The sequence below is a fragment of the Miniopterus schreibersii genome (assembly GCF_964146895.1).
Source record: "Miniopterus schreibersii genome assembly, chromosome: 3".
Classification (NCBI taxonomy): Eukaryota; Metazoa; Chordata; class Mammalia; order Chiroptera; family Miniopteridae; genus Miniopterus; species Miniopterus schreibersii.
In genome coordinates this window covers 6,016,590-6,043,541 of record NC_138103.1, presented here as the reverse complement: position 1 = coordinate 6,043,541, position 26,952 = coordinate 6,016,590, and the positions used below count along the sequence as shown (strand labels likewise).

At 43.9% G+C, this 26,952-nt stretch overlaps 1 protein-coding gene across 4 annotated transcripts in view; it reads left to right on the top strand.

Annotated features, from left to right (window-relative positions):
* Positions 1–26,952, top strand: part of IQCK (IQ motif containing K) — a 98,930-nt gene that overhangs the window by 6,460 nt on the left and 65,518 nt on the right. For all 4 annotated transcript variants that reach the window (XR_013998473.1, XM_081132907.1, XM_081132905.1 and 1 more), the window contains exons 3-6: positions 72–207; positions 1,655–1,752; positions 22,497–22,549; positions 22,683–22,760. Coding sequence is in view for 3 of the 4 variants with exons in the window: in XM_081132907.1 (XP_080989033.1) it covers positions 72–207; positions 1,655–1,752; positions 22,497–22,549; positions 22,683–22,760 (365 nt within the window). In the remaining variant the exon portion in view is untranslated. The remainder of the gene's footprint in view (positions 1–71; positions 208–1,654; positions 1,753–22,496; positions 22,550–22,682; positions 22,761–26,952) is intronic.

The window sequence follows — 26,952 nt, the reverse complement described above, 5'->3', positions numbered from 1 at the left end:
TTGTGTTAGGTTATGAAAGAAAATGCAATTATTTAAGCTATTTATATGAATTGATTCTTCCCCCCACCCAGCACCAGCTTTCACCAATGGAAGAAACAGTTTTCCGTGGCTTCAATACAGAGCACCTTTATTCAGTTTCTCATTTGGGCACAGATTCATATGTACCCTGCCCTCAAGTTAAATTGGAAAAAGTTAATCCAAAAACATGTAAGTAAAGATGATTTCCTCTTTCATAGTTTGGGGCTTGTAACACTGGAAAACCACAGGGTGGGGGTGGGAGTGGACAAAGAGACCCAGGGAGACCACATAAATAATGTGTTCTTGTTTTAATTTTTAAAAGAAATAGCCTTTATTCCATTGATTTATCTTTAAGGGTGAAATATAATAATGACGATAAATAACTAGCATACTCTGATTCTGCTTTAAATACAAAGGGGCAAAAATATAAAAAGTAGGAGAAAATACCATGCTGTCCTGCTTTGTAGGTTGAAGCCAGAGATATAGGCTTCCTAAGCTTTCTTGCCTGAGCCCCAGTTCCTCTGGCCTCCTGGTCTGGGGGCCTCTCCTGCTGGTTTGTTCTGTTCTCTCTGCTAGTGTGCTTTGGGCCTTGGCAACCAGCACCATCATTACTGTGGCCGTGAGGCTCTATCCATTGTACCCCCACCCTGTTCCTGACTTCAGTTCCTACCCCACTCCCCTTGCTCATTTCCCTTGAGCCACACTGGCCTTGCTGTTCCTGTGGCCCTAGCCCTGGGTAGCATGTGGCCTATATCCTCACTGGGCTACAGAGGTGCAAAAGAGACGTTAAGTTTCTTCAGTAATACAGCCCAACTCAGCAGTCTGGAGTAACATTTAAGGTCATGTTATTTCATGGACAGTACTTTTTTTGGTTCAGAGCAAATGTTTCTCTTGCATTAACTTGGCCATGTGAACCCTAAGAATGAAGACACCTACTAAGAAGGGCTCAAATTTCAAAAAAGAGTCTAGAAGCCATTGCTAAACAGGGGCCTTTCATGCAAGCCATGCCTTAGGGAGAACACTAAACTGCCCACTGCTTGCACTGACCTGCCTGCCTGCACTGTTTCTGCCCTCTGAGCCAGCCCTTATAAAGGAGCTCCTGGAATCCTTATTTCAACCAATAGCACTGAGGCTTTCCCCACCCAGTTGGAGCTGTGCAGAGCGGCTGTATTCTGACCAGTCAGGGCAGTGCCTTTTGGACCAATCAAACGGCAAGGCTTTGGAGTTATTTGCATGAGGCCAGACCAATCAGGGACCAGGGTCAGGACTTCTGTGTGTAGAAGCCTCCCTGGCCCTAAGAGCACACTTTGCCTTTACACTGAAGACTGCTTTTCCCCAGCTGAGTTGAAACACTGAAGATGTCTCACTTGAGCAGAGCAGAGCAGCGCAGCACATAGCACACTGGCCCAGGACAGAGCAGAGCGGAGCGGAGCAGAGCTGTCGAGCCAGAAAGGGCCTGGATCCAGGGCTGCCTCGTAGCTGTGCTCTATCACAGTTGAGCTGTATTGCACTGAATAAAGTTTCCTTCTTCACTGCACCCCAAATTGGGGTTTCCTGTTGGTGTTGAATTGGCGCCATTGACCATTGGTTGACTGCCATTTGGAATCTTCAGCAGGAATCTTACTGTTTTTTTTAGGTCCCCCCAAAGAATATTTGGAAACGTTCATCTTTCCAATTCTGCTTCCTGGTATAGCTAGCCTGCTTCACCAGGCAAAGAAAGAAAAATGTTTTGAGGTCAGTGGTTTTATTTTATTTTAATTTTATTTGTAAATGTTCAAGAATTCATTTTTATCATATGGTGGCTCATTATCTCAGTACCATCAAGTGGTTGTTCTTTAAATGTTTCCTTTGTGAGTGAAAGCCTGTGTTCGGGTTCACTTACTCAGCTCTACCCACGGCATGGAGTGGTGCACACACATGCACTGCCATCTGTCTGGCCACTTGGGTTCTGGAAGGGTTTTCTGTCACGTTTCTTGGGCCTGTTTCTCCTGTTTGTTACATGCACTGATTATAGTGCCCCTTACCTTTTATCCCACTCTGGATTGATCTGCCCACCTCTGGCCTCTCTCTGTTCGTCTTCGTGCCAAATGCCATGCATGTGACTTGCTTCAGGAGAGGCCTGCACACAGTTAGTGCTCAGTACATACTGGTCGTTTTCACCCTGCAGCCAGTCATCTGTGTGAGATGAGTTCTGATCCTGCACAGCCCCACATAAATACGCTTTGAGACTCCCTCTTTTCTGCATTTGACAGGATACTTTGGGTATGTGTGTTGCCTGCACACTTTTAATAATAGAATTTTTGGTGGCCCACATGAAAAGAATAAAATAGCAACAACATTTAATATTGACCAAGCACTTTGCAAAATGATACTAGGAAAAGCGGGGGGGGGGGGGGGGGGGCAGTAATTTTAGTGCAAATCCTTATCAGTTTGACATGCCTCAGGGTCTTCAAAACATTCACAGTTAATGGTGTCATCTGCTTGGTTGCCCATTAGCACAGGATTTCTGCCTGAGAAGAACTGAATACTGCCCTGATGGTATTTTATATACTGAGGGGACAATACTTTTATATTACTCTAAAATAAATGCTTAGTTTTGAGACACAGGTGAATTCAAAGGGAACCTCAATCCTGCCTCATTCTACTGACTTGCTCACACAGATGGGTTATCCTGATTGAACCAAGAAAGACCACACCGATCAGATCCCTGTTTCACTAACAGCAGAGGGTGCTCTGCTGAAGGAGACTGTAAACAGAAAAAGCTGTCAGCTTCTTGGGTACTGACTGCTCCCCTTTCACCTGCGGTTTGATTATGACCATGATAATAGTAATAGTATGAGCGGTTAGCGAAGCTCTCTCATTGATCAGCTGACCACTGAGTGGCAGCACTGGTGAAGTCATCTCGTTTTCCCCTTACAAGAGCCCCCTAAGCCAGAGCCCCTTTACATCAACACCCTTTTATGGAGAAGGTCTGGAACTCAGAGAAGCTGAATGTCATCTACTGTAGCCCAGCTAGTGAGCCGAGCCTTTAAGCACATCTCCATCCAAGGCCTGGATTACACTCGAGCCTGGGCTTTCATCCCTCCCAGGAAATGGAAGTTGAAGGCTGTCCTCTAAATAGCTTCAGAAAATACCTGAGTTTTTTTTTGTTCATAGCTATTTTCTGGAGAACAGATTGCGACTTGCCTTAGGTTATAAAATCTAAGCTGCTCCTAATTTTTATGTATTTTTCTTTTGCTCATTGGGCTTCCCTGACAACTTAACTCTTGTTTCTTACTCAAAGCTGACCTTCGTCTCCCATGTGGCAGTAAACAGGGCCTAGGTATGGCAGGCAGAGCGGGAGTAAGGCTGGAGGCCAGGGAGCAGAGCCCTCAGCCTGGCCTGCCATTGTCAAGTGGCCTTGTCTCTGGCTTTAGGACCTGCTGCTAAATAAGGGAAACCTCACAAGTCACATTTCAGGAATCTTTTGTTTTAATCTTGCTATTGGCCAGAGTATGTTCAGTGTTCCATACCTTTTATTGGACTGCACAAAGGATGGAATGCAATTAAACAATGGGAATGAGCACAATGGAATAACCTTTGTTTGAATGTAAGTAAAAAATGCTTGAAAACAGATTAAGTCACTCAAGTTCCGTACTGTTCAGCAAACGGTTATAAACCCTCTGTGTGCTGATCACAGGGCAAGGCCCTGGGGCATAAAAAGGACAAGATATGGACCTACCCTCAAAAAAACCAGATTGGTAGTGAAGCCTTCAGTAGCTGAAGGATAATGGTGAACTAAGTTTATTTTTAACTTTTTGCTCCTCTGAAATAAGAGTGGATGTGGCAAAACAACTAGAGTGGGTCTGGTGCTGGGAATTCACATCTAGACCATAGGGCAGCTATATTCAATTCTGCAGCCTTTATTCAGATTTATTCAGCTGTGATTATTCTAATTTATACCCCTTCCGAGGACACAAAAACCAGCTAAAAGGGCAGTAATTAAGATTTCACATTGAGGGTTGCATTTCTAATGTTTACCCATAAATAATTTTGTAGCAAGGGGCGGTAGAAATAGTTTTAGTCTCTAGGCAATGATAAAATGCTTTCAAAGAATCAGAGAAATTCCCTTTTGTATTGGAAATTAATGAGGCATCCTCATGTCAATTCTTATTTCACTTTTGACATTCCGCAGATGTGCTGCCTCTGGGATGTTCTGACCATCAGATGCTGCAGGGTACTGGAATAAAGCATTAAAGTTTAAATGTATAATGAATGATCAAGGAATGTAGAAAATGTGGCTCATTCAAATGATTAAACTTGCAAGAATTGATAAACTTTAAAGACAGCCTAGCACACTGGAGTTCAAAATCTACTACTCCCTTGCAGAGTGCCCTAAGTAAGCTGTGAGCCTCAGTTTATTCACCTATTAAAGGGATGACAGAGGTGCTCCTACTACCAGGAGGATGAGGGGACATATTTAAGGATGCTCATGGCATCATGATGGGACGTCAGTGTCCTGCCACATGCCCCTTCAGGCTGGGCTGAGAAGCTCAGTATTTTGAATGCTGTTCATAGGCAAGATGGGTGAATTACCATGAGCTTATTTTATTTCCTGACTTAGGATTTCTTAACTAAATCTGATTCTCTCCATTCCATACCCTCCCACCTCATCTCATCCCCCACCCCACCTTGATCACACAGTCTTACAGGTTATTTTTGAAGGCTTAAGATCACATCATTGCCACCTCAACATTTGTCAGACCCAAGTGGCACTGCTGTTATCCAGATCTGTACACAGACTTGCATTTTCTTGATTCAGCTGTTCCTCACATCCTGTCATTGTGAATAGATGCTTAAACTGAATGATAACTGGCCTCCAGCCAGAATTAATAACCGGTCGTTCTTGTCTGTCACCACAACTGACTATAATCCAAATGCTGTTAAACAGCAGCATAATTCATTGCTTATTGGGGCCGTTTAAATTATTTCTTGAAAGCATTTATATTAGGTTGCTAAAGAACAATTGCTGATTTACATTTGCCCTTCTAGTCATTTTTTCTTGCTCTCTTTATTTTGTTTCATTGTGTGACGTAGCCCCGGTAGTACATAGGAGGGACCCACTGAATATCTGTTGGATGAGTGAATGAGTATGGTTCCTTAAGAATCAAGGTCTGGTTTCAAGACAGCAGTTAAGGGAATGCTTGGCAGTTTGCCATGGTGATTATGTAAGAGGCAGCTTATTGATTGTCCCTACAGTGTCTGGATTTGTCGCCTCTGCAGGGAAGCAGACTGCATATGTAGGTTGCCTAGGTCTGTTGGAGCGAGAGCAGAGAAGGGAGCAAATCCTCTAGGATCGAGGCTGGAATTCAGGAATAGTAGGTTCCTAGCGCTTTTAGAGCCCTGTTCGAAGCACTTTACCTACAGGAACTCATTTAATCCTCCCAGCAGTCCTGCGATTGGCTGCTTTTTTTGCCATCTTTCAGATGAGGGCTGTGCAGCACCAAGGTTGAGCAGTGAGCTCAAGTGTGCAGCTAAGTGGCAGGAGCCAAGATTCAAACCAAGTTCCTGAGCCTAGGAGTTTGATCACTAGACCATGCTGCAAGTTGGCCTAAGGGCTTGCCAAAAGCAGAGGCCAGACCTGGCCAGTTTGGCTCAGTGGTTAGAGGGTCGGCCAGCTGACAGAAAGGTCCCAAGTTTGATTCCAGCCAAGGGCACATACCTTGGTTACAGGCTTGATCCCGTGGGGAGGTGGTGTGCGGGAGGCAACGAATTGATGTCTCTCTCACGTCGATACTTGTCTCTCTCTTTCTCTCCCTCCCTCCTCCCCCTTCCCTTCCCTCCTCCCTCCTTCTCTCTCTTTCTCCCTCTCCCCCTTTCACTCTCTGTGAAAAGCAATGGAAAAAATATCTTCGGATGAGGATTTAAAAAAGCAGAGGCCAGATTCTGATTGGAAAGATTGGTCTGGAAGCTGTGGAGGAGAGGCGTGAGGAGCTGGGCAGGTCTGGGGCAGTCACCAGACCAGGCCCTCATGCAGGCCAGGCGCGGCAGAGCCCTTCATTTAGATTGTCCTGTAAGGACCATGGTATTCCAAAAAGATGAGGGAATAAAGCAGAGAGAGAGAGCAGGAGGCAGTGCCTAATCACTATGCACAGAGCACTTGGCCAGTTACACACGTGCCTGGTGTGGGTGTGTCTGTGTCTGTGGGGCATGGCCCGGTGTTCAGAACCTGAAGCAGGCAGACTTGACTTCCAACCCAGCTCTTCCCTGGAAAAGCTGTGCAGGCTAGATGGCTTGATTTTGATTCATTAATAATCTGATTCTTCTATATATGTCATTTTAATATTATGAATTGGATTCCAATTAGTTTATCATAAAGATCCTAATCAAATACAGGGTGTCCCCCAAAACTGTATACACACTTTACCAGCTGATAGCTCAATTTTGAAAATGAAATGTATTTTAATAAACACTGCCTTTATAATTATTCAAAGTGTGTATATATATATATTTTTGGGACACCCTATAGTTTGCTTATCATTAGATATTTAAATCTCATAAATGCTCACAATAAAATTCAGCTTATTTAATAAGCAGGTATTCTTCTATTCCTTAATTTTTGGAGGAGATCACAATTGGGAGACTGAACCTTCCACATGTGATTTCCATGAATTATTTCAGCCTTCGCATTAAAAGGAGACCCTGCGCATTTCATGATGTGAATTGAGCAAGTGAAATAGATTTATTTAACCCTTTCCCAGATGGGTGTTTCAACTCTGTGTAAAACAGTCGTAGAGAAGATTTAAGTGGCATTGAAATGGCCATCTATAAATGAAGTCAGTGGACCTTTTAGGTTTGCTGTGAAATTAGCTGGGTGCTAGCAATGTTTTGTATTTTGTTAAACTAAATATACTCTATGACAGATAAAAAACGGAAAATGATTACTTTGTACAAATAGCTGGTGGAAGTGTATATGTGGGCCAACTATAGGTATTTGTACAGGCATTTCCTGTGTGTAGACTGATTTATGCAGCATACATACAACTCTTTTCAAGTTTCCTTAATGACTCAGGGCAGCCAAATTCAGTGGCCTGTTCCAGGGACGAAAAGGAAAGGAGGCCAGAGGAGAGTGAGCAATGAGTTGGGAAGTGAGGCTGGCAAGGTCTCGCTGCAGCTGTGTCACAAGGCCAGTGAAGCTGCGGGTTTTATTTTAAGGACAGTGGGAAATTGTCTGAGCAGTGGTTATCCACCCTGCTGTGTCCAGTGCTCCCTTGTCATCACACTTTATAGTGCTCTTCTTACTATCCGAAAATGAAAGCTGAACTAACATTACTTGTTTACCAGTTACCTAATTGTTGTGGTGTTGTGTAATAAACTACCTGAAAGCTTTGTGACTTAAAAACAACAATGACTTATTATTTCTGTGGGCTGATTGAGCAGCTCTTCTGTTGGTCTCACCTTGACTCACTCACGTGACTGCATCTGGCTGGTGATGGGGCAGGAATGGAAGTTTCAGGGTTGCCTCACTCCTGTGTCAGGGGCCTTGGTGCTGGCTCTTGGCTAAGGCACTTCAGTTCTCCTCTACATGCTCCCATCCTGCACTAGGCCAGGCCCTCACCTTCATAGCCTGGTGATTTCAGGGCAGCCTTTCAAGAGGGCAAAGGCAGCAATGTAAGGCCTGGGTTCCAGAACCCTGACAGCATCATTTCCATAACATTCCATTGGTCAAAACAATTCACAAGGCCAGCAGCTCACAAAGCATCTCAGAAGCAGGTGACGTCTAGACTCCATGTAGAAGAAGTAGCCAAGTTACATTGCAGAGGGGCCCAGGAGGTACAGTTAATCAGGGGCCACTGTCATAATATCTATACAGTAATTTAAAAAACATATACAGTGGTCATTTATATTACAGTGGACTATAACATAAAGGAGAAATACAACAAAAATCATAGTATTAGTAATATGTATTTCCTTTTATAAAGCTCAAACAAAACTACACTAGAAGATATTAAGTGGTCATTTGCTTGCACCTATGCACAGAGACTATGAACACAACAGCTACAAAAGGCAGATTGAATCACATGTGTTGTTTCAGTCACTCAAATACTGTGACTGATACTGTCCATGGTGATCTGATTTTATGGAATGGTGAGACACTCAGGTTCTGAATAAAGCAAAGTATAGTTTTCTCTTGATCTACATGGTAGTTGCTTTTCTGCAAAAATCGATGTATATTAAAACCATGCAACAAGCCCTGGGGTTTATGTTTTAAATGGAGCTAGGTTCTTGGCTCAGATCATTAGAACAAGTTTTTTACTTAGTAAATATCCAGTGGGATATTTAAAAATATTTGGGCTGCAGGACAGTGTTTTATTGTGCAGAACTATCCTGCCCATTGCAGGGTATAGAATAACTGGTTCAGAAGTCTAAAATGCATCCACAGAGCTATGCTCCTTCTGGAGGCTCCAGGGCAGAATTTTTTTTTGCCTTTTCCAGCTGCTAGAGGCCACCTGCATTCCTTGGCTCATGGCCCTCTTTTATCTTCAAAGTCAGCAATAGTATCGCTCCCACCTGCTTCCATTGTCACATCTCTTCTCTGACTTTGGGCCTCCTGCCTCCCTTATAAGGACCTTGTGATTGCATTGGGCCCACCTGGATTTCCCCATCTCAGCATCCTTAATTTAATCACATCTGCCAAGTTCCTTTGCCATGTAAGGTGACATATTCACAGGCCCTGGGGATTAGGACCTGGGCATCTTTGGGGGCAATGATTAAACCTATTATACCTGGAATATGAAAACTAAAAGGAAGAAAGATCAAAGGGCTGTGGGGCCAGGCAAATAATAAAATGGGCCTGGAATAACAATAAAGGGACACCAAGGAGTGGTGGGGACGAGGCCGCTGAAGAAGCTTGTGCACTTCAGGTGCAGCTGCTGTGCTTCTCGTTCCCTACTGATCGTCACCATGCAGACATGGGCTCAGTGTGACCACGTCTTCTGAGTCTTCAATAGAAACAAGCCCCCAATCCAGCTTTTACCATGCATTGTCCCAGTTAATTTTTTAAAAGGTTGGGGGACTGGGTGAAAAAGGTGAAGGGATTAAACAAAAAAAACAACAAACTCATAGACACAGACAACAATATAGTGCTAAATGAAGGGAAAGGGGGGGTAGGGGAGGTAGAAGAGGGGAAAGGGGAGATAATGGTGATGGAAGGAGACTTGATTTGGGGCGGTAAACACAATACAGTGTTCAGATGATGCATGGTACAGTTGTATATCTGAAACCCGTATACTTTTGTTAACCTATGTCACCCCAATAAATTCAGTAAAAAATTAAAGACTGTTCACAGTTAATTAAAAATAAAAAGAGTAAACAGCACAGTATGTCAACACTTTTGTGAGCTAGGTCTCACCAATTGGTGATCTCAGGTTTGTATTCTTTACTTCTGTGAGGTCCTGGTCTGCATTTCATAGCATTTGCTGTCTGTCCACCTGCTTTGGGCCCATCAAGACAATCTGAAGTCCCCTCATTCCACATCCTTGGGAACACAGCTACAGTAGTCCCCCCTTATCCGAAGTTTTGCTTTTCATGGTTTCAGTTATCTTTGGTCAACCACTATCCAAAAATATGAAATAGAAAATTCTGAAATAATTTGTAAGTTTTAAATTGTGTGCTGTTCTAAGTAGCTGTCCTGCTGGGATGTGAAGTTAGTACCTAAATATGAAATAGGACTCAGAGTGAACGGATGATCTGTAAGAATCTACCATTATCAGTTACCAACTGAGTGATTGATGAATGGTGATTAATCACAATCATTGTAGAATAATATTCCAGGCATTATTTCACATTAAGATCTCATTTAATTATCACAGTAACCCTTTGAATTGGTGACTTTATTTTCCCCATTTTGTGGATGAGGAAACTGAGGCCCGAGAATTACCCAAATTCACATGTCCCCGAAGAGGAAGGGCCAGAGTTTGAACCAAGGTATCTGGCTACAGAGCCTGGTACTCTGTCCTACTATTTCAATAAGGCCGTTAGTGTTGAAAATACTTCCCTGAGACTTGGAATTGCTGTCAGATCCAGTTTGTAAACCATGCAGGAAGAACTTATTATAAGTTTATATTCATGCTTCACCCCACCCCCCAACAAAAGCAGCATTGATCACTTCATTTCCATACTTGGCTAGGAGTTACTTTTGTTTCTAAAAATCAAAGTCATCCTCAAAAGACAAGGCTTTGAAAAGAATGTCAACAAGCTCTGATCTGAGGGTGACCCCATGGTTGTTTTACGAAGTAATGGGCAGTGGCTTTGTGACAGGATTTCCCTCCTCTGCTCTGAAGCTTTGCCCTCTAGCTTCTGGGGGCATACCTTTGTGCCAGGGGCTGTAGTAGCGGTTTTGACTGGCCCAGCTAAATAGGGAAAACTACCATTTGGCCGTGAATTGCATTTTAGTTATACACGGCATCAGTTAACTTTTTACTACATGATAAACTACCTCAAAATTTAGTGGCTTAAAACAATAATTTGTTTAGCTCACTGTTCTATAAGGCAGCAGTTTAGACTGGGCTCAGCGGGGTGGTTCTTCCGGCCTTGGCTGGGTTCATTCACGGGCCGGTGGCCAGGTACCAGGTAGGCTGGGTGCTGGCTGGGCTAGGATGGCCTAAGCCCTGTTCCACTTGGTCTCTCATCTTCCTCCAGATTAATCCTGGCTTGTTCACATGGTAGCTGGGCAGGCTGGCAAGGACTCCAGTGGGCATCCTCAAGGCCTTTGCTCCTGACACATTGTCACTTTCACTGCATGGTGCTGGCTAGAGCAGTCATGAGGCCAGCTCAGAGTCAGGGAGTTCGGAAATAGACTCCATCTTAATGGGAAGAGCTGTAAAGTCACACTGCAAAGGGTGTGGAGGGAGGGGTGGAGGTGGTGGTCCTTTTGCATTTCACCTCATATACTGCATTAGAAACAAGGTGGATTTGGCAGCAGGTGGCAGGTTTGATTTCTGGCTCTAGCCTAGTGACTTCAGGGAAGTAACTTGTCTGCAACTCTCTCCTCTCCAAATGAGTAAACTATAGGCAAGATTTTTGAGAGGATCAGATGAGGTCATGTGGGAAGGGAGCCAGCCCTGGAATCCAACTGGGTTCAAACTTTTGCTCTTCCATTTATCAGTAAGTGACTTTGGGCAAGTCTTTCTGTGACCCTATTTTCTAATCTATAAAATGGGAATAATAACAGTAATAACCTAATAATATGTAGCTGTTATGAGGATAAATGAGTGAAGTAAAATTTGACAGACTGGCACATAGAAAGCACTCATTATATATTAACTTTTGTTAACATTATGCTTGGAAAATAGCAAGTCTGTAACAGGAATGACATTCCCCCGCATCCCCTTCTGAGTGACCAGCTGCTGCCTAGATGAATGGAAGGTGGTACCCCTCAACAGGGGATATTTTTTGGGTATTACACATGCCCGAGGATGGACTTTCCTCATCATGCCAAAACTTCTGGTGCCTTAAAAAATAATATATATTTGTAAAAATCGAAACATCTCTCTTAGAAATAATGGTGAGCTTAGAACCTGAGAATTTAATATGAAGAGAACTCCAAGGGTTATGGAGCTGCTAGAGTCACAGCTAGTGACGAAAGAAAGAAGGAAAGGAGGGGAGAGGAGGGGAGAGGAGATGAGGGGCACAGGAAAGGAAAGACTGCAAGTATTGCAGGTGTCTCTTGAGAATTTAGAAGGATAGAAGCCTTTTTTTTTAAAAAAATATATCTTTATTGATTTCAGAGAGAGGACAGGAGAGGGGGAAAGAGAGAGAGAAACATCCATGATGAGAGAGTCATTGATCAAGCCCGCAACCCGGGCATGTGCCCTGACCGGGAATCGAACCCCAATTGCCTGGATCCTAGGTCGACGCTCAACCATTGAGCCATGCCCAGCCAGGCAGCCATTTTTTTAATGAATGAAAATAATGTCCAATTGATTCATTTAAAAAAGAGTCTATCTTAAAATGTCATTGACCCTCTTAGGTCAGAGGACGGCATTTCTCCCGCTACTTATGGGAAACCCAAGTGATAAACTAGTTCCAGATTCAAAAGATGTTTAAATGGCTAATCCTTTGGAATAATAAATGTTTATCCAGGAAATAGAGAAGAGAAATGAAACAAAGCTTTCTTGAAATCAAACTTCTGTGTCAGAAATCAAGTACTATGAATTTTTTCCATGCTTCCACATGAAAAGTTATCTGTTATTGATAATGTTCTGAAGCAGGCGTCTACATTTGGCCAGCTGCTTGTTTTTGTAAATGAAGTTTTATTGGAGCATAGTCACACCCATTCCTCCACATGTTGTCTGGGCCATTTTTGCACTACAGTGACAAAGCAGAGTAGTTGTGACCCAAGCCTAAGGTATTGACTGTTTAGCTCTTTAAGAAAAAAGCTTGCTGACCTCCATTCTGAAGTCCTGGCCCTGTCCTGATTTTTGTAGTAGTAGTGGTTGCTATTATGTGGGAGGCAGTAAAAGGCAAGTTTAATGATTAAGCAGAGAATTTGGAGCCATGCTGACCTGAACCCAGGGCCCAGTTCTACCTCCTAGATATGTGAGCTTGGGCCTTGGTAGCATTGTGATCTTGTAACCTTAACCTCCCTAAGCCTCAGTTTCTGCTCTGTAAAATGCAAATAATGATAATAGTAATTGCTTCATATAAGGGAATTTAATGGGAATTAAATAAGGTTATGTTTAAAGCATTAAGCTCAGTGACTGGCACAACTACAGCGAAAAGTTGCAATAAAATAAGAACAAAATTAAATCAGAAAAAGTTCCTTAGACCTGGGATGGAAGACAAAATCAGGGCAGTATGTAAGGAAGAGGTGAGCTGGACTGGCCACGTGGTGGGTGGAATGGTGGGAGATCAGACCCAGAAACATGGAGGGCTCTGGCAGAATACTGTGATGAAGGGCGGGGGTCCTGGAGGCAGACAGGTGGGCTGGAATCCTTCAGCTTTTGCTACCTCTGGCCCCCTGGGAAGATTCCTTATACCCTGTGGGCCTCAGTTTTTAATCTGTTAAATGGGGAGGGTGATAATCATAGTACCCACTTCATCGGGGCTGTTGGGAGGATTGAATGAGGTGCTGTCTGTGCAGCACTTAGAGCAGGGTGCGTGCTCAGGAAGGGCAGCCATTGTGATTAAGGATGGTGCGTGAAGGTGGGACTCACGCAGAGGCAAATGTCAGCAAGTGAAAAACCAGAGGGAGGAGAGGTGGGTCCAGGGCCACTGACAGTGAAATGAAGACTGAATCCATTTTCAGGCGGGAGCAGTGAAAGGGATCAGGACAGAGCTCCTGCCGGAAGCCCTGGCACATCTCTGTCTTCTCTGAGCAGAGGGCCGGCCTTGAAGGGAACACTCCAGGCCCTGGGTCTCTTGGAGGCATGACTGTGAAGCTGACTTTGCAAATAATTTTGATACTGAAACAGGAATTTTTGTGGGAGTCAAGTTTTCATGAAGATCTGACTGTTCCTTACTGAGTCTTTGTTGACATTGACCTTCCTGAGCCTCCATTTATCATTATAGCTGCCTTCCCTGGTGCCCTGGGCTGGTCAGAGTCTGCGCGAGTTGGAAGGGGGGAAGATTTTAAGGTAGGAAATCAACTATGCAATTGTGAAGGTAGACCTTCAGCCTTCTCCTTAGACGGAAGGTTGATTCAAAGGCTACGGCACCGTTCCTCTTCTCATGAGCAGTGTTGTGTCCCACTGGCGCAAATTAAGTTTGAGACATGTAAATATCATTTTAAAGATTAAACATTACAGTTGGGTTGATACTTTTAAATGATACCCTGCCATCCTGCCATACCTTGGAATTAGTTTAATTGGAACATGAGAGACTAGAACTTAATTGGACTGCTAATTTAAACAGAGCTGGCTTAGTGGCTGCACCGTAGGCTTCGTTTGGAAATTCTTGTGTAAAGTTAATGATTTTTACTGTAAGCAGTGTTTGATAAAAGGTTTATATTATTACAATAAAATGTAGTATGAATTCAAGTGTTCATTTCAGGTGGCTGTGTCAAGTGTGCAGAGCTAACTCCCATAGTGGCTGCAATTAACTGTTTGAGGGCAGATCCTGCAAGTGACAGAAGACCCCATTCAAACCGACTTCCATAGAAAAGGAGTTTTTGTTTGTTTGTTTGTTTATGTAGACAAGAGGCCCATGGGGAGATCCTTCTGGCAGCTTGATCTGGGAGCCCAGATGATGTCTCTCACACCATTTCTTGATTCTGTTTCCTATGTCTTCACTTCACCCTGAAACGGCCCCTCCCCGTGGCACCAGTCTAATGTCCCATAAGGCTCAAGTGTAGCAGAGAAAGAAAAAGTCTTTCTCAGAGTTTCTCTCTAATTGTACTGTCTCAGGTCAGTTACCTGTTTTGGAATTAATCCTTGAAACTAAGGGGATTTGGTGGGATCGTAAGCAAAGGAGCCCTACCCAAGGCACAGAGCTTTAGAGTTAGGGAATGGTGGATCCCAAAGGGAACTCAGGGTGCTGTTACCAAAAGAAGGCAGAAGGGACACTGGGCAGCTATCTTGGCTAGGACTCATTATGTTGCCACTAGCAGAAAACTGGCTTAAATAATAAAGGGGAGTTGTTGACTCCAGAAACTAGAAGTTTCTGAGATAAAGAAGGAAAGCTTCAGCTCTGGCCAGTATGGTTTACCAAAGGGTCACAGGTTTGATTCCCAGTCAACAGCATGTACCTGGGCTGCAGGTTCAATCCTGGGGTCTGGTCGGGATGCCTACAGGAGACAACAAATCAATGTCTCTCTCTCAGATTGATATTCCTCTCTCTCTCTCTTCCTCTCCTCCCTCTCTCCCCCTCCCTCTCTCCCTTTCACTCTCTAAAAATCAATGGAAAAAATATACCCAGGTGAGGATTAACAAAAAACAAACAAACAAAAAGGAAGGCTTCAGGACTGGTTTGATTCAGAGGCTCAGTGGAATATTTGAGGACTTGGTTTGCTTCTGCCTTTGTGCTTAGTCTCATGCAGAGTCAGCTTTGTCCTTAGGCTGGCTTCCCTGGAAATGACAACACAGCTATAGCCACTGGGCTTTGCATCCACCAACTACATCAACCAGAAGGAGAGAATGGTCCAACTCTTTTAGAAAAGCAAAGGAAGTCATTTCCCAGAAGCTCTAGCACATCTCCTCCCACATCTTACCACTCTGAAAGTGATTACCTGCCCACTCCTGGTCCAGTGAATGCCTTGGGCCAAGATAAGTGTGGACCGTATTGGTTTAGGTGTGGGTGGAAAGTGAGGTGGGGTATCTGGACTCCCTTATCAACGTTCACCCTGGAGCTGGGCCTGGGTTAACCCTCTACACGCATCACAGCTCCTGTCCAGCTGGGGAGTGGTTGCTGGATGTTGAATTAACCACAGTGGGGCCACATCTTACATTTCTTTGTCTCTAGCATTTAGCACAGGGCTTGGCACATAGGTCCTCGGTAAGTGTTTACTGAACAGGGCCAAACTGGAACAGTGCACCTTGCTTAATTTGGAAAGAAATCAGGAGTTTTGTGAATGAGTAAAATGATGGCTGAAAATAAATCTTACTGCAGCTTTAAATATGGATGCAGTGCAGAGTCTGGATAGAGGCGATGGACTTCCTGCCTCTTTTCCTACCACATGCAACATAAAATTTTCCCTTTCGGTTTTCGGTTACTCATCAAATTCTATTACAGTGAAGAGTATTGTAAGTAATAGTTGGTGTCAGGAAACTAGTTCCAAATGCCGATAAGTTCTTTGATGATCTCATGACACAAAAATTTGCTTCTGTGAATAATTCAGTAAAACAAAAGACTTTTTTTTTTTAACATCCTTTGCCCATCTAATGGTCATTTATTGTATTTTAAAAAAAATCAAATTCCTGAATATCTTTTAAAGTTGCTAGGGTTCTAGTGAGTAAGGGAAGAAAGTCCATTTCCTAGCCTTGAGCAATGAGGAAAATTAGAAATACCATCAGCTTTTGTTTAAAAAAAAATTCTTAAGAAGTGGAAAAAATAGATTCTTGCAGGAAAGGTGTGGCAGGATTATTTTAGCATGACTCCCTTTAATGAAGAACACTTTTAGAAATGACCACATGGCCCATGCTGGAAGTCTTGGCCAATATTTTGTGTTATGAGTGCATATTTTTAACTTCTTTTGAGAAGTATCATTTTTCTCTAATGAAATTCTTATGCAGTGGGAGGAAAAATGAATCCTTGTTTGAAGTTTGCTGTGATAACTATTTTGACATCTGGTTAGAGTCCAAGTGTGTGCTCATTTCTACGATCATGGTTATTGATCAGTTTCATTGCATCTGGGGGTATTGGGTGTCTGGAAGTTTACTGTGTAAAATATCTACATGGGAAAGGAGGCTGTGACATCCTAAGTGCATGCCATGCCCACAGCCTTATCTGCAGCCCTTTGTCCCTGCCTTGTCCATGTCCCCATCACCCTGGCCACCAGTGATTGAACCAGGATTAAGCGCCAGGCCCTGTGGGTAGCCACACTAGGATGGCAAGTGGCTAGCTAATGGCCTGGTACACTGGCTTTACCCAACAGGAATGGTCTGTCCTGGGTGGGGTCTAACCAGCCCAACAGATTTTCCCATCTGGGGAGCTGGTATGTCAGACCACAGAGAAGACAGAGACTGTAGTGTGAGTAGACGAGGAGAGACCAGACACCAGGAGAAAGCCATGAGGTAGCAGACCTTGAAGCAGAAAGAGGAGAATCAGTTAGGAGAGAGCAGCAGCAATCTGGGAAAGAAGCCACAGCCTAAGAGCTGAGTCCCATCTAGAACTAGTGCTAGAACTAGAACTGGAACTGGAACTAGAGTTTTGGGGTTACAGAACTACTGGTAGACAACTATGTCTAGCTTGTCCTGTGCCCTGAACAGCTGTTGACACTGGTCTGCTTCTTCCTGAGCCCTGGCCTTGTCCCCAGTCAGAAATTCTCGTTTTCCTTATAGTAACCCATGTGCTAGAATATATTGTTCAAAAATATTTGTAGCCTCTCCCTAAGGGATGCTTGACCATGTGACTGCTTTGGTCAGTGGAATGAATGGACATGACATATGTCGTTTCCAAACACACTTTAAGAGCCAAAGCGTGGTTCACCATATTATTTTTGTCTGGGTGATAACTGGCCATATTTCAGAAAGAGCTTTACCTGGCAGCCTGAGGCCTGGAGCAGAGACCCTGTGGAATAGAGACCCCCGCTGCCTGGGCTGCTCGGAGCACAGCTGAGGACAGATTGCTGATGGTATAAGCTTCTCAGAGTTGGGGGTGGTTTGTCGCAGCTAAATCTAGCCTAAAATGACTTTAAGTACTCCTACAGTAACCAGGGTAACCCGAGCATATTTCTGTCCCTCCCAAACCCAAAGAGTCTCAACCCGCATGGCAGCCGTGGCCAGCCACACTCCACTTCATGAAGCTCGCAGCATGTGCGGGTGCCCTTTCTGGAGTGTGATCACGTTAGTTCCCTGATGAGTCAGGGGCTTTCCAGGGCGAGCTCTGTCGCCTTCCAGTCTTCAGCCCCCTAATATATGTGTGTGATAAAGTACATGCCCATACGATTATACATCTCTGTCCCCTATCATATATGTGTGTAATACAGTACATGCTCATATGATTATACATGTCTGTTCCCTGTCATATGTGTGTAATACAGTACATGCCCATATGATTATGCACGTCTGTGCCCTATTATATGTGTGTAAGTACATGCTCATACGATTATACATGCTTGTCCCCTATCATATGTGTGTCCAACATAAAAAATCAGTACAGAACACTGTCTGGGTGGAACCCCGATATCTGCCTTTTCTCTCTGAGGTTTGAGTCTTTTATGATAGTGTTCTCTTCCCCTGTTCCCTCCCCCTATTTTATTAAAACATTTTCCCCAGCGTGTAGAAAAGCTGATAACAGTTTGGAGTGAACACCGATGTATTTACCACCTGGATTCTTCAGGTGCCATTTTTCTTTATTTGCTTCTCTGCCTACCCATACACCAATCCGTCTGTCCGTCCCTCTGTCCACGATCATTTTTCGTTTTTTACCCTCCCCCGAGGGTATTTCCCACTGCTTTTTAGGGAGAGTGGGGAGGGGGGAGAGAGAGAGAAGCATCGATGTGAGAGAGAGACATGGATTGTTTGCTTCCCGCACACGCCCCGAGGATCTAGCCTGCAACCGAGGCACGTGCCCTTGGCTGGAATTGAACCCGGGACCCTTCAGTCCGCGAGCCGGCGCTCTAACCACTGAGAGAAACAGCCAGGGCTGTCCAGCTATCTTGTTCTTTTGGATGCTTACAAAATAAGTTGCAGACTCATGCTGATGTAATGATGACTTCTCTCTTGACATTTAGTCTTTTTCCTTTCAATTCTGGATTCTTAAAAATTGCTTTTTAACCTTGCTTGAGGTCGCCTTACCTGTTTCCTCTGCTCACCCAAACCTGCACATTTCCCCCTTCACAGTCATGAACTCAGTGTATCTGTCCGCATTACATAAACCCTGGGTGCCCACTCTCTTAATCTCACGCTTTAATTTTTCTCTCGGTTACTTCCTCTCTTATCTTCTCAGTCACCACAAATTTCCTTTTGCTTTCTCGTCTCTCAGTTCCCAGCAGATAATTTTTAAACAGCAGCTGAACAGTATCCCCAGTGTCCCGCGCGTCTGCGTATTCACAGCACGTCCATGTTTGCTCAGAACAGAAGGAACACAATTTCTTCCATTTTATTTCTTTGCAATGAAGTGATTAAGTCTGTCTTCATGACCTTCATAGATCTGATCATTTGGCTATTTTTTAGTCTGTTTAATAGAGTAAGTAAAGCTGCCTTCCGTTTGCAGGAGGGATCTTTACCACTAAACAGCGCGGTAAATGCCATGGGAATAATGCATCTTTTGTACGGCGAGAGAGACGCTGCCACCCTATAGGTGCTGAGTGTTTAAGTTATTATACGGCAATTCATGCTAGATACATATCTGCATTGTTGTACAAGTATTTTTGTATTTTGGTTAAAAATGGCTTTTTGAAGGGAATCCTACTCTTTCAGGGCAGACTTAGAAGCCCCATTCCATGGCCTAGTACATTTAATTTTATTCCCCTGGTCAGCAGTCTTTCAGCAGGAGGTAAAAGACTTTGAACAGCTTGGCCAGCATGGCCCAGTGGTTGAGCATCGACCTAGGATCCAAGAGATCAGGGTTCAATTCCCGGTCAGGGCACACGCCCGGGTTGCGGGCTTGATCCCCAGTCGGGGGCGTGCAGGAGGCAGCCGATCAATGACGACTGTGAACAATCTCCAGCAACTCAGACACCACTGTATTTTATTTACTAAAAAGTAGAATAAAGCTTTTAGTAAAAAATCTTAAGTAGCAGTTTCCTTTTGGTGAGAATCAGTTCCACAACAATCTTTTCAACCTTATCTATGATTTTAAGGCTGAGTTGGCTATTTCAAAGTGAAGGGATAAAAAGGAAAAAGGGGGGAAATATTCATAATAAAATATGGGAAGAAAGTGAAGAGAAATTGTCCAGATTTATATTAGCAATTCCTACTTATAAATGTCAGAATTCCTGTATACGAGTTCTTGCTTTGATGCTTGAGGATTGAGTAGTGACTTCATTCGTTCCTTTGCTCACCACTCACTGATCACCACTCTGCAAGGCACTGATCAAGTGCTGCGAACGTAAAGATGAAGAAGACATAGCTCTTCCTCAGAGAGGTCACAGTTCAGTAGGGAGATAGGCACACAGTTAGGCAGTTACATCCGAGGTGCCATGGTGCTCACACAGAGAACTGGGGTTGAGGGGAGCCTACCCTAAACTGAAGAGGGTAAGAATGTTCAGAAAGCCTTCCTGAGGACAAATGGGAGTTAGCCAATTGGAGAAGAAAGGAATAGTTGTTAAAACTCTTTTATTGCAAGCAATATACAGCTCAGGGCAAACTGACTTAATAAAAAAAGTGAATTTATTGGCTCATGTATCTGAAAGGTCCAGGAGATTTCGACTTCAGATATAGCTGGATCCAGGGTCTAGTACAGTGTCATTAGGAATCTGCCACTGGGGGTCTACCCAATAGTATCTCCCCTCTTTCTTGCTAATATAACCCCAAATTTGTTCACTCTCCTTGGAATTGCTATGCCCTGTTTCCAAATTCACCACATTCTGAAGGACCAGAGGTTAGGACTTAAGTATATGAATTGGAGGGGTGGGAGCATAATTCAACCGATAATGCCCTGCCTTTTCTTTCCCTTCTCTCAGATCTCCTACTGGCACCTCCCATTGGTGGGACCCAACGAGAGAGTAAAGGAGCCTGGGTGATGTGACCCATAGAATGAGCCTCCTGAGGCACGTAGCAGGGCGGAGAAGGGTAGACCTGGAGGGGCAAAGAGATTTTCCAGCAGGCTCTATATGGCCTTCATTCCTGGGAAGGATCTCTACACAGGGCAAGCAACACCTCTAGGTTTACTTTGTTTAAGCCCCTGCCATCTTAAAAGGAGAGCCACCCTCTGCCTCCCAGTTTAAATAACAGTTCTCTAAAAGGAGTTAAGGGCTCTGTTTGGGTTACAAGGACTTTAAATGGCCTGGGAGGCAGGATACCTGGTCCTCCACCCCAGTGCCCTTCTCAGCATGCCTGCTCCCCCATTACTGCAGGATGTTTCCCCCTGTGGTTTACTAGCCTTGTCTGACACCTGGGTACTGCATTCAGTTGCATGTTATGATAACTCAAGAGCAGTGGTAATAGTCCAAATGAAGTTTAATTTTCCTTACACATCAAGATGTCCAGAGTAGGTCAGGCCCGAGCTGGTGCTGTGGCTTAAGGAAGTCATTTAAGGCCCAGGCTCTTTCTAACTTACTGCTTCACATCTTCAGCATGTGGCTTTTGGCCTCATGGCTGAGGTGCTGCTCCACATCCGGCCCTACATTGGTGTTCCAGACTGAAAGAAGGAGAAGGGACCCTCAAGGCAGAAGGGGGACAAAAATGAAGAGAGCAGAACTTTCTCAGAAATCCATAGGACATGTCCATTTCTGTCTCGTCAGCAGAACTGTGTCATATGGCTGTCTCTTCCTACATGGGAGGCAGGGAAATGTAGTTTTTCCCCTGGGCGGATTGTCAGTCAGGTTCCTATTAATAAACATGAAGTAGAGAGTGGCTCTTGGGTAGACAGCTGGCAGGGTCAACTGCACTGTCCAGTAGCACCTGTGTGCTTGGCTACCAGATTTGAAAGTGGCACCAAACCTGAAGTAATGCTGTTCTGAGGATTTGAGTGGACTGGGGGAAAGCAACAAATACAGTTTACTCAGATTTAAATAAAATTCTTCTGAGAAAATTCTAAAAGCATATAATAAGCTCCCTACTATGAGCACTATCTTTCATTAGTCCCTGCTGTCAGAAAATAGGCGCATCTGAAGATGACTGGAGAAACGTCTTCAGAATTCTTTACACTTCCAATGGATTCACCAAAGAAGCTTAGGCCACCCTTGACCCTGGAGTCTTCTCAGCTGACACTCAAGCTGTCTCAGAAGTACTAGCAAAGAACCTTAGCAACTTGACTCTGGACCCTAGTCCCAAATTCTGTTCCCTTCCACCAAAACGTCGCCCCAATAGCAGGACTGAGAAAAAAATGTACAGGGGCTTGGACTGGGGCTGGGTGAAGGCCTGCTCTACAGGAGGCTATGTGGAGTGAGGACATTGGCATCTGTCTGGAAAGAAAGGCTGCGAAGGACCCTACAAACTATTAGATACTACACCTTAGTATCTCTGCTTAAAAAAGACCCAGAGGAGGGAAACTTGAGATTGAATCAAGATTCAGAAGATTTGGATATAGTTGTCATTATTGCCTATGTTGTGGAAATCCTTCTGATAACATTAGCATAGAAAATAATTATGACGAAGAGTTGATTTAGCTATAAACCTTGTACTTTTTTTTCTTGCTAGTAATTTTAAGGTCATTATGAAGCAGCGTAGGTAACTTATAAGGAACATTTGAGTTGTAACAAATTTTTGATGTGCTATTTCAATTTCTCAATAGCAAATGTGTGTATAGGCATCATATTAAAATTTGAGGCATATTTGAAATCTTAAAAACAAAAGAATTCTTGCCCAGCCAGTGTGGCTCAGCGGTTGAGCACCAACCTATGATCCAGGAGATCCTGGCTCGATTCTTGGTCAGGGCACATGCCCGGGTTGCAGGATTGATCCCCAGCAGGGGCCATGCAGGAGGCAGCCGATCAATGACTCTCTCATCATTGGTGTTTCTCTCTCTCTTTCCCTCCCTCTCTCTCTGAAACCAATAAAAATATATTTAAAAAGAATTCTTTATATCACCTGTGTCACTATTTGCTGATGTGCTCACAACCCTCATAGAGGCTTCATACATATTTCATCCCGCACAGCAGCCAATTAACCTCTCTTCCTTTGTCCTGCTCAGTATGTGAGCAAAGAATATAATTTAATTCTTTCTTCTCTCTTTAGAGGAAAAGAACCAAATTCATTGCCTGTGATTTTCTGACCGAGTGGTTATACAAGTAAGTTTTTCATGAATATTCAGTGGCCCTAAAGATTCAGTAGTGTTGATTTGCAAGCAGGGTAGCAGCAATTGACTTACATTCTTCCTTATTGTGTTCTTGTCAATCAAACATGTGGCATCATCGTGACCAGTCAGAACCCCAAGAGGGCAGGGGAGCCATCTACGGAATTCTGCTCCATCCCGTTCGTGGAGCAGTGGCTGACACAACAGTAAGTGCCCACATAAGGCTTTGAAGAATTTATTCCTGATTTTAAAATCATGTTAATGATAGTTTTCTTAAATCTAAGAGAACTAACTCATGTAATCCACCCAGGTCCCCAGGCCAGTTACATTTGTGCCTCCTGTCTCTCTTTGCTTTCAGTCTAGGCTAAGGGCATCTACCCATGCAGTGATTATTCAAGAAGCACTTCAGAAATAAAATAGAAAACTTTAAACAATTCTTTTTTTTAAATCCTCATCTGAGGATCCCCCCCCCCCCCCATTGCTTTTCAGAGAGAGTGGAAGTGGGGAGAGAGAGAGACACATGGGCTGGTTGCTTCCCGCAGGCACTCATGCCCTTGGCAGAATCAAACCCAGGACCCTTCAGTCCATGGGCCAGCACTCTAACCAGTAAGCCAAAGAGGCTAGGGTAAAAACTTTAAATAATTCTTATCCTAAGTAAGTTATCTCTCCATTCTCTCTCCCTCTCCCTTTCTCCATTCTGCCTCCCTCCTCACTCCTTAAAGGTCATTATTTCTCAGGAAATATTGACTAAAGTTTTCTAACTATTAATTTTTAGTTATATGCATCAGTTCTACATTTAAAACATGACAGATAAAATTAGAACTCTCTTTCACCATCCTTCTAATCCAAGTCTTCTCACAGAAACAATCAGTTTGATCTATAGTACGTTCTTCCAGAGCTCTTAAAATTAGTTATTTAACCATATAAAATTAAGTTATATCACATGAAATTAGTAGTATTATTTTATGTGGGCTATTTTTTATCAGTGATATAGCAATGGTAATGATGATGGCAACTGACATTTATTGAGTACCTGTATTGGCATGCTTGGCATCATAAAAATTTAAGTGGTACTAATCTAATTCAATTCCATAAATATTTATTGACTACCTACCAAGTGCGATGCATAGAGCTTGGTGCCGTGGAGAAAACAGAAGAATAAAGTACTGCTCCAGGCCTTGGGGTGAGGGCCGCGTTTGCAGCTGGCGGGAGTTTCTGTAGTGAGTGTTCCAGTTCAGATGGTAGCAAAGCGCTGCGGGGAAATGGGCAGCCCAAGACACCCGGGCCCTCCTGGCAGGCCCGGAGCCAACCCCTTGGGGCAGTGGCCAAGCTGGTGGTTGCCCAGATTTGGTTTCGAGAGGCAAGAACTCAGGTGCTGTATCCTTGAGGGTGCCTTTGGCAGGAAGAGTCAGAGAGGCAAGTGGGAACCAATTTTCTTAAGGAGAAAGAGGGCAGCAGCCAGGAAACACGATCTAATCCGGGTTTTTCCAGCCTGGCACTATTGACAGAGGCCCAGCTGAGCGCTGTGCTTCTCCATTGGAGATGGCTGCGGTGACAGACAGTGGGGGAGACTGAGTTTTCATGTGGTCATGCTGAGAAGCTCAACTATCATGCAGGAAAATGGCCCTCAGGGCAAGGGGAGAGTGGCAGGTATGGGCCCAACTGAGAAGCCTGTGGTGCTGGGAGGCCTCGGTCTCCCTTCCCGAGAGCTCCTCTGAAGGTGCGCAATCCACCAGCCCTTCCCTTATGTCGGTCTCATTCTCCCTCCCCCTCCCCTTCACCAAACCCGCTTCTTCCAGCAACAGTGGGGAGGAGGATTAGTGTGGTTGGCACCTTGGCTTGCCCTAAAAACGGGGCTCCAATCTCAGAGTTCCTGGGGAGAGGGGAAATGGCTTTTTAGGTCAGGTCAGCAAACTTTTTCTGTAGAAGATAGGATTTGCAGCCACGTACGGTCTTTGTTACAGTTCCTCAACTTTATCATTGTAGCATGAAACCACCAAAGACAATACGTGAGCAGATGGGCGTGGCTTTGTTCCAATCCATCCTTTTACATATTTATATACATATATGTATGTGTGTATATATATGTGTGTGTGTGTGTGTGTGTATGTATATAATTGATTTGAGAGAGAGAAAGGGAGAGGGAAAGAGAGACAGAAACATCGATGAGAGAGAAACATCGACTGGCTGCTCCCTGCACGCCCCCTACTTGGATCAATCCCACAACCCGGGCATGTGCCGACTGGGAATCGAACTGTGACCTCTTGGTGCATGGGATGATGCTAAATCCACTGAGCCACCCCAGCCACACCAATCCATCTTTATTCACAAAAGCAGATTTGGCCCATGGGCTATAGTTTGGTGCTTCCTGTCCTAGTGGGGATACCAGGACCCTTCCCAAACCATAGTTTCATGTAAGGGCAGATAATACAAACAGAAGTGAGTAGGTGGGAAAGCTGGAGGGCTGGAGAAAGTTATGATCAGATCAGGAATTTGGGAAGCCGAGATGTGTTAGTCTTGAGGACAACCCATTCTAAGTTGTAACTGTTCTATTGAGTGGCTGACACGAGGGAAGATGAGGGAAATGGAATCGTGTGGACCTGAAGCCATGTGTTGGAGGGGTCAGCAGTATGCATGAATGATGAAGTATCAGAGAAGGTGGGTAGGGGTGAAGCAGATGACAGCAAGTCACATTCTGAAGCTGTCAAAGGAGTGATGGCTTAGTCCCTTCTCCATTGCAGACAGATTTTATATATAGTCGGATTATAGTATATGTGTACTTACTTTATGCTAATTCAGTGCTATGCTCTTGGGAAATAGAGAAGAATTTTTTAAGTGCAAACAATTCCACTCTGGAGGTGAAGCATAAAATAGGACACAAGACTCAGCTTTTTCCTTACCTGTTCTCAGTTTTATGTGCCACTCATAACATGAGCAGCTCATAAAGCAGCTACTTCCTTCTGTCTGTCTCTGTGTACCTACCTATGTACCTGGTAAGCATTTATATCATGTTTAGTCAGGTACAGTGCTGAACAATTTATAAATATCACCTAACTTAACCTGTATAACAACCCTAGGAAGCAGGAAATATCACTCTCCCCATTGTATTAGGCTAGGCTAGGCTATGTTGCTGTTAGAACCCTACCAGAACACCAGTGGCTTAACCCAGTAACAGCTTGTTTTGTTCATACAATGGCTGGCCCAGGTTGGACAGCCCTCGTATGAATTATAACTATTTGGAACATAGGATCTTTGAGGTAACTGAAGTAAAGGAAGGAAAGGCTGGAGGAGGCACCCTAGTTCTTAACCTTCTCGCCTCTCCTTACTTTACCTCCTCACATGGCCCTGAACCAACTGCAAGGGAAGACTGGGATATGTAAGGGAATGCATGGATTTTCTACTTGTACTAGTTGTCATGATGACAGCCACATTTCAGGGAAAGAACTGAGGCACAAAGGAATTATGGAAGTTACTTGCCCAAGGTCACAAGCTGGTAAATAGCAGAGGAGGGATTTAGGAAGCCTGGCTGCGAGTCCATGCTGCTAAGGACATGGCTGATTACACTACTACGGCGTCTTACCACCTGGTCCTTAGAGTGATTTGTACTAAGACTGGGAGAAAACTGCCTGTGCGAGGCTGACTGAAAGCTGTTATGTCTTTATGTGGGTTATTTAAGGGGTGTGAAGGGAAAATTTTGACTGATGTGATTTTCATCTATGTCCTGACTTTAGAGTGTAACCCATGTAAGTGCAAATCCTCTGTATATTATGTGTGTGCTGGTACTCAGATACTCCTGTCTACCAACCTGGGGAGCCCTCTAAACTGTGAGTTTGGGTCTTAATGTTCTTGGTAGGACAAACTCTACCCAGCTGTCTTCAGTGCTCGACATCACTGTACCGTCTGATCACAGCCGGGAGGCTAGGATTATTTGTCACGGGGTGGCTGCCTCTTGCTTGTCACAGACATGATGGGCCCTTCTCACAAAGTTTCCCCATAATTTAACATGCTCTTCACTCTGTCCATTCCATCCCTTCTCAGTTACCCATTTCTTTCCCATGACTTAAAAAAACGAACCAAAAAACTGCATTTTTATGTAGCCAGGGATGTTGACAACCCTTTAAAAATTCTCTTAGGTTTACAAAAATAACAATATTTATCATATATAAAATACACCTATTTGTTAAATAAACTATATTATGAAAAGGAAATGTTTAAAATCAAGGCTAATCATAAAATTAATTAGAGCTAAAAAACCTTCCAAAAGGATGCTTCACCCCAAATAGCAGGAACATTTAGTTTCTCTTCTCTATAATGCTGTAGGTTTCCTGCTGTCCACAGAGTTGCTTTAGGAATTAATGATTACAGAGCTAAAGGGTGTTTGCTCTAGTTCTGTTCATT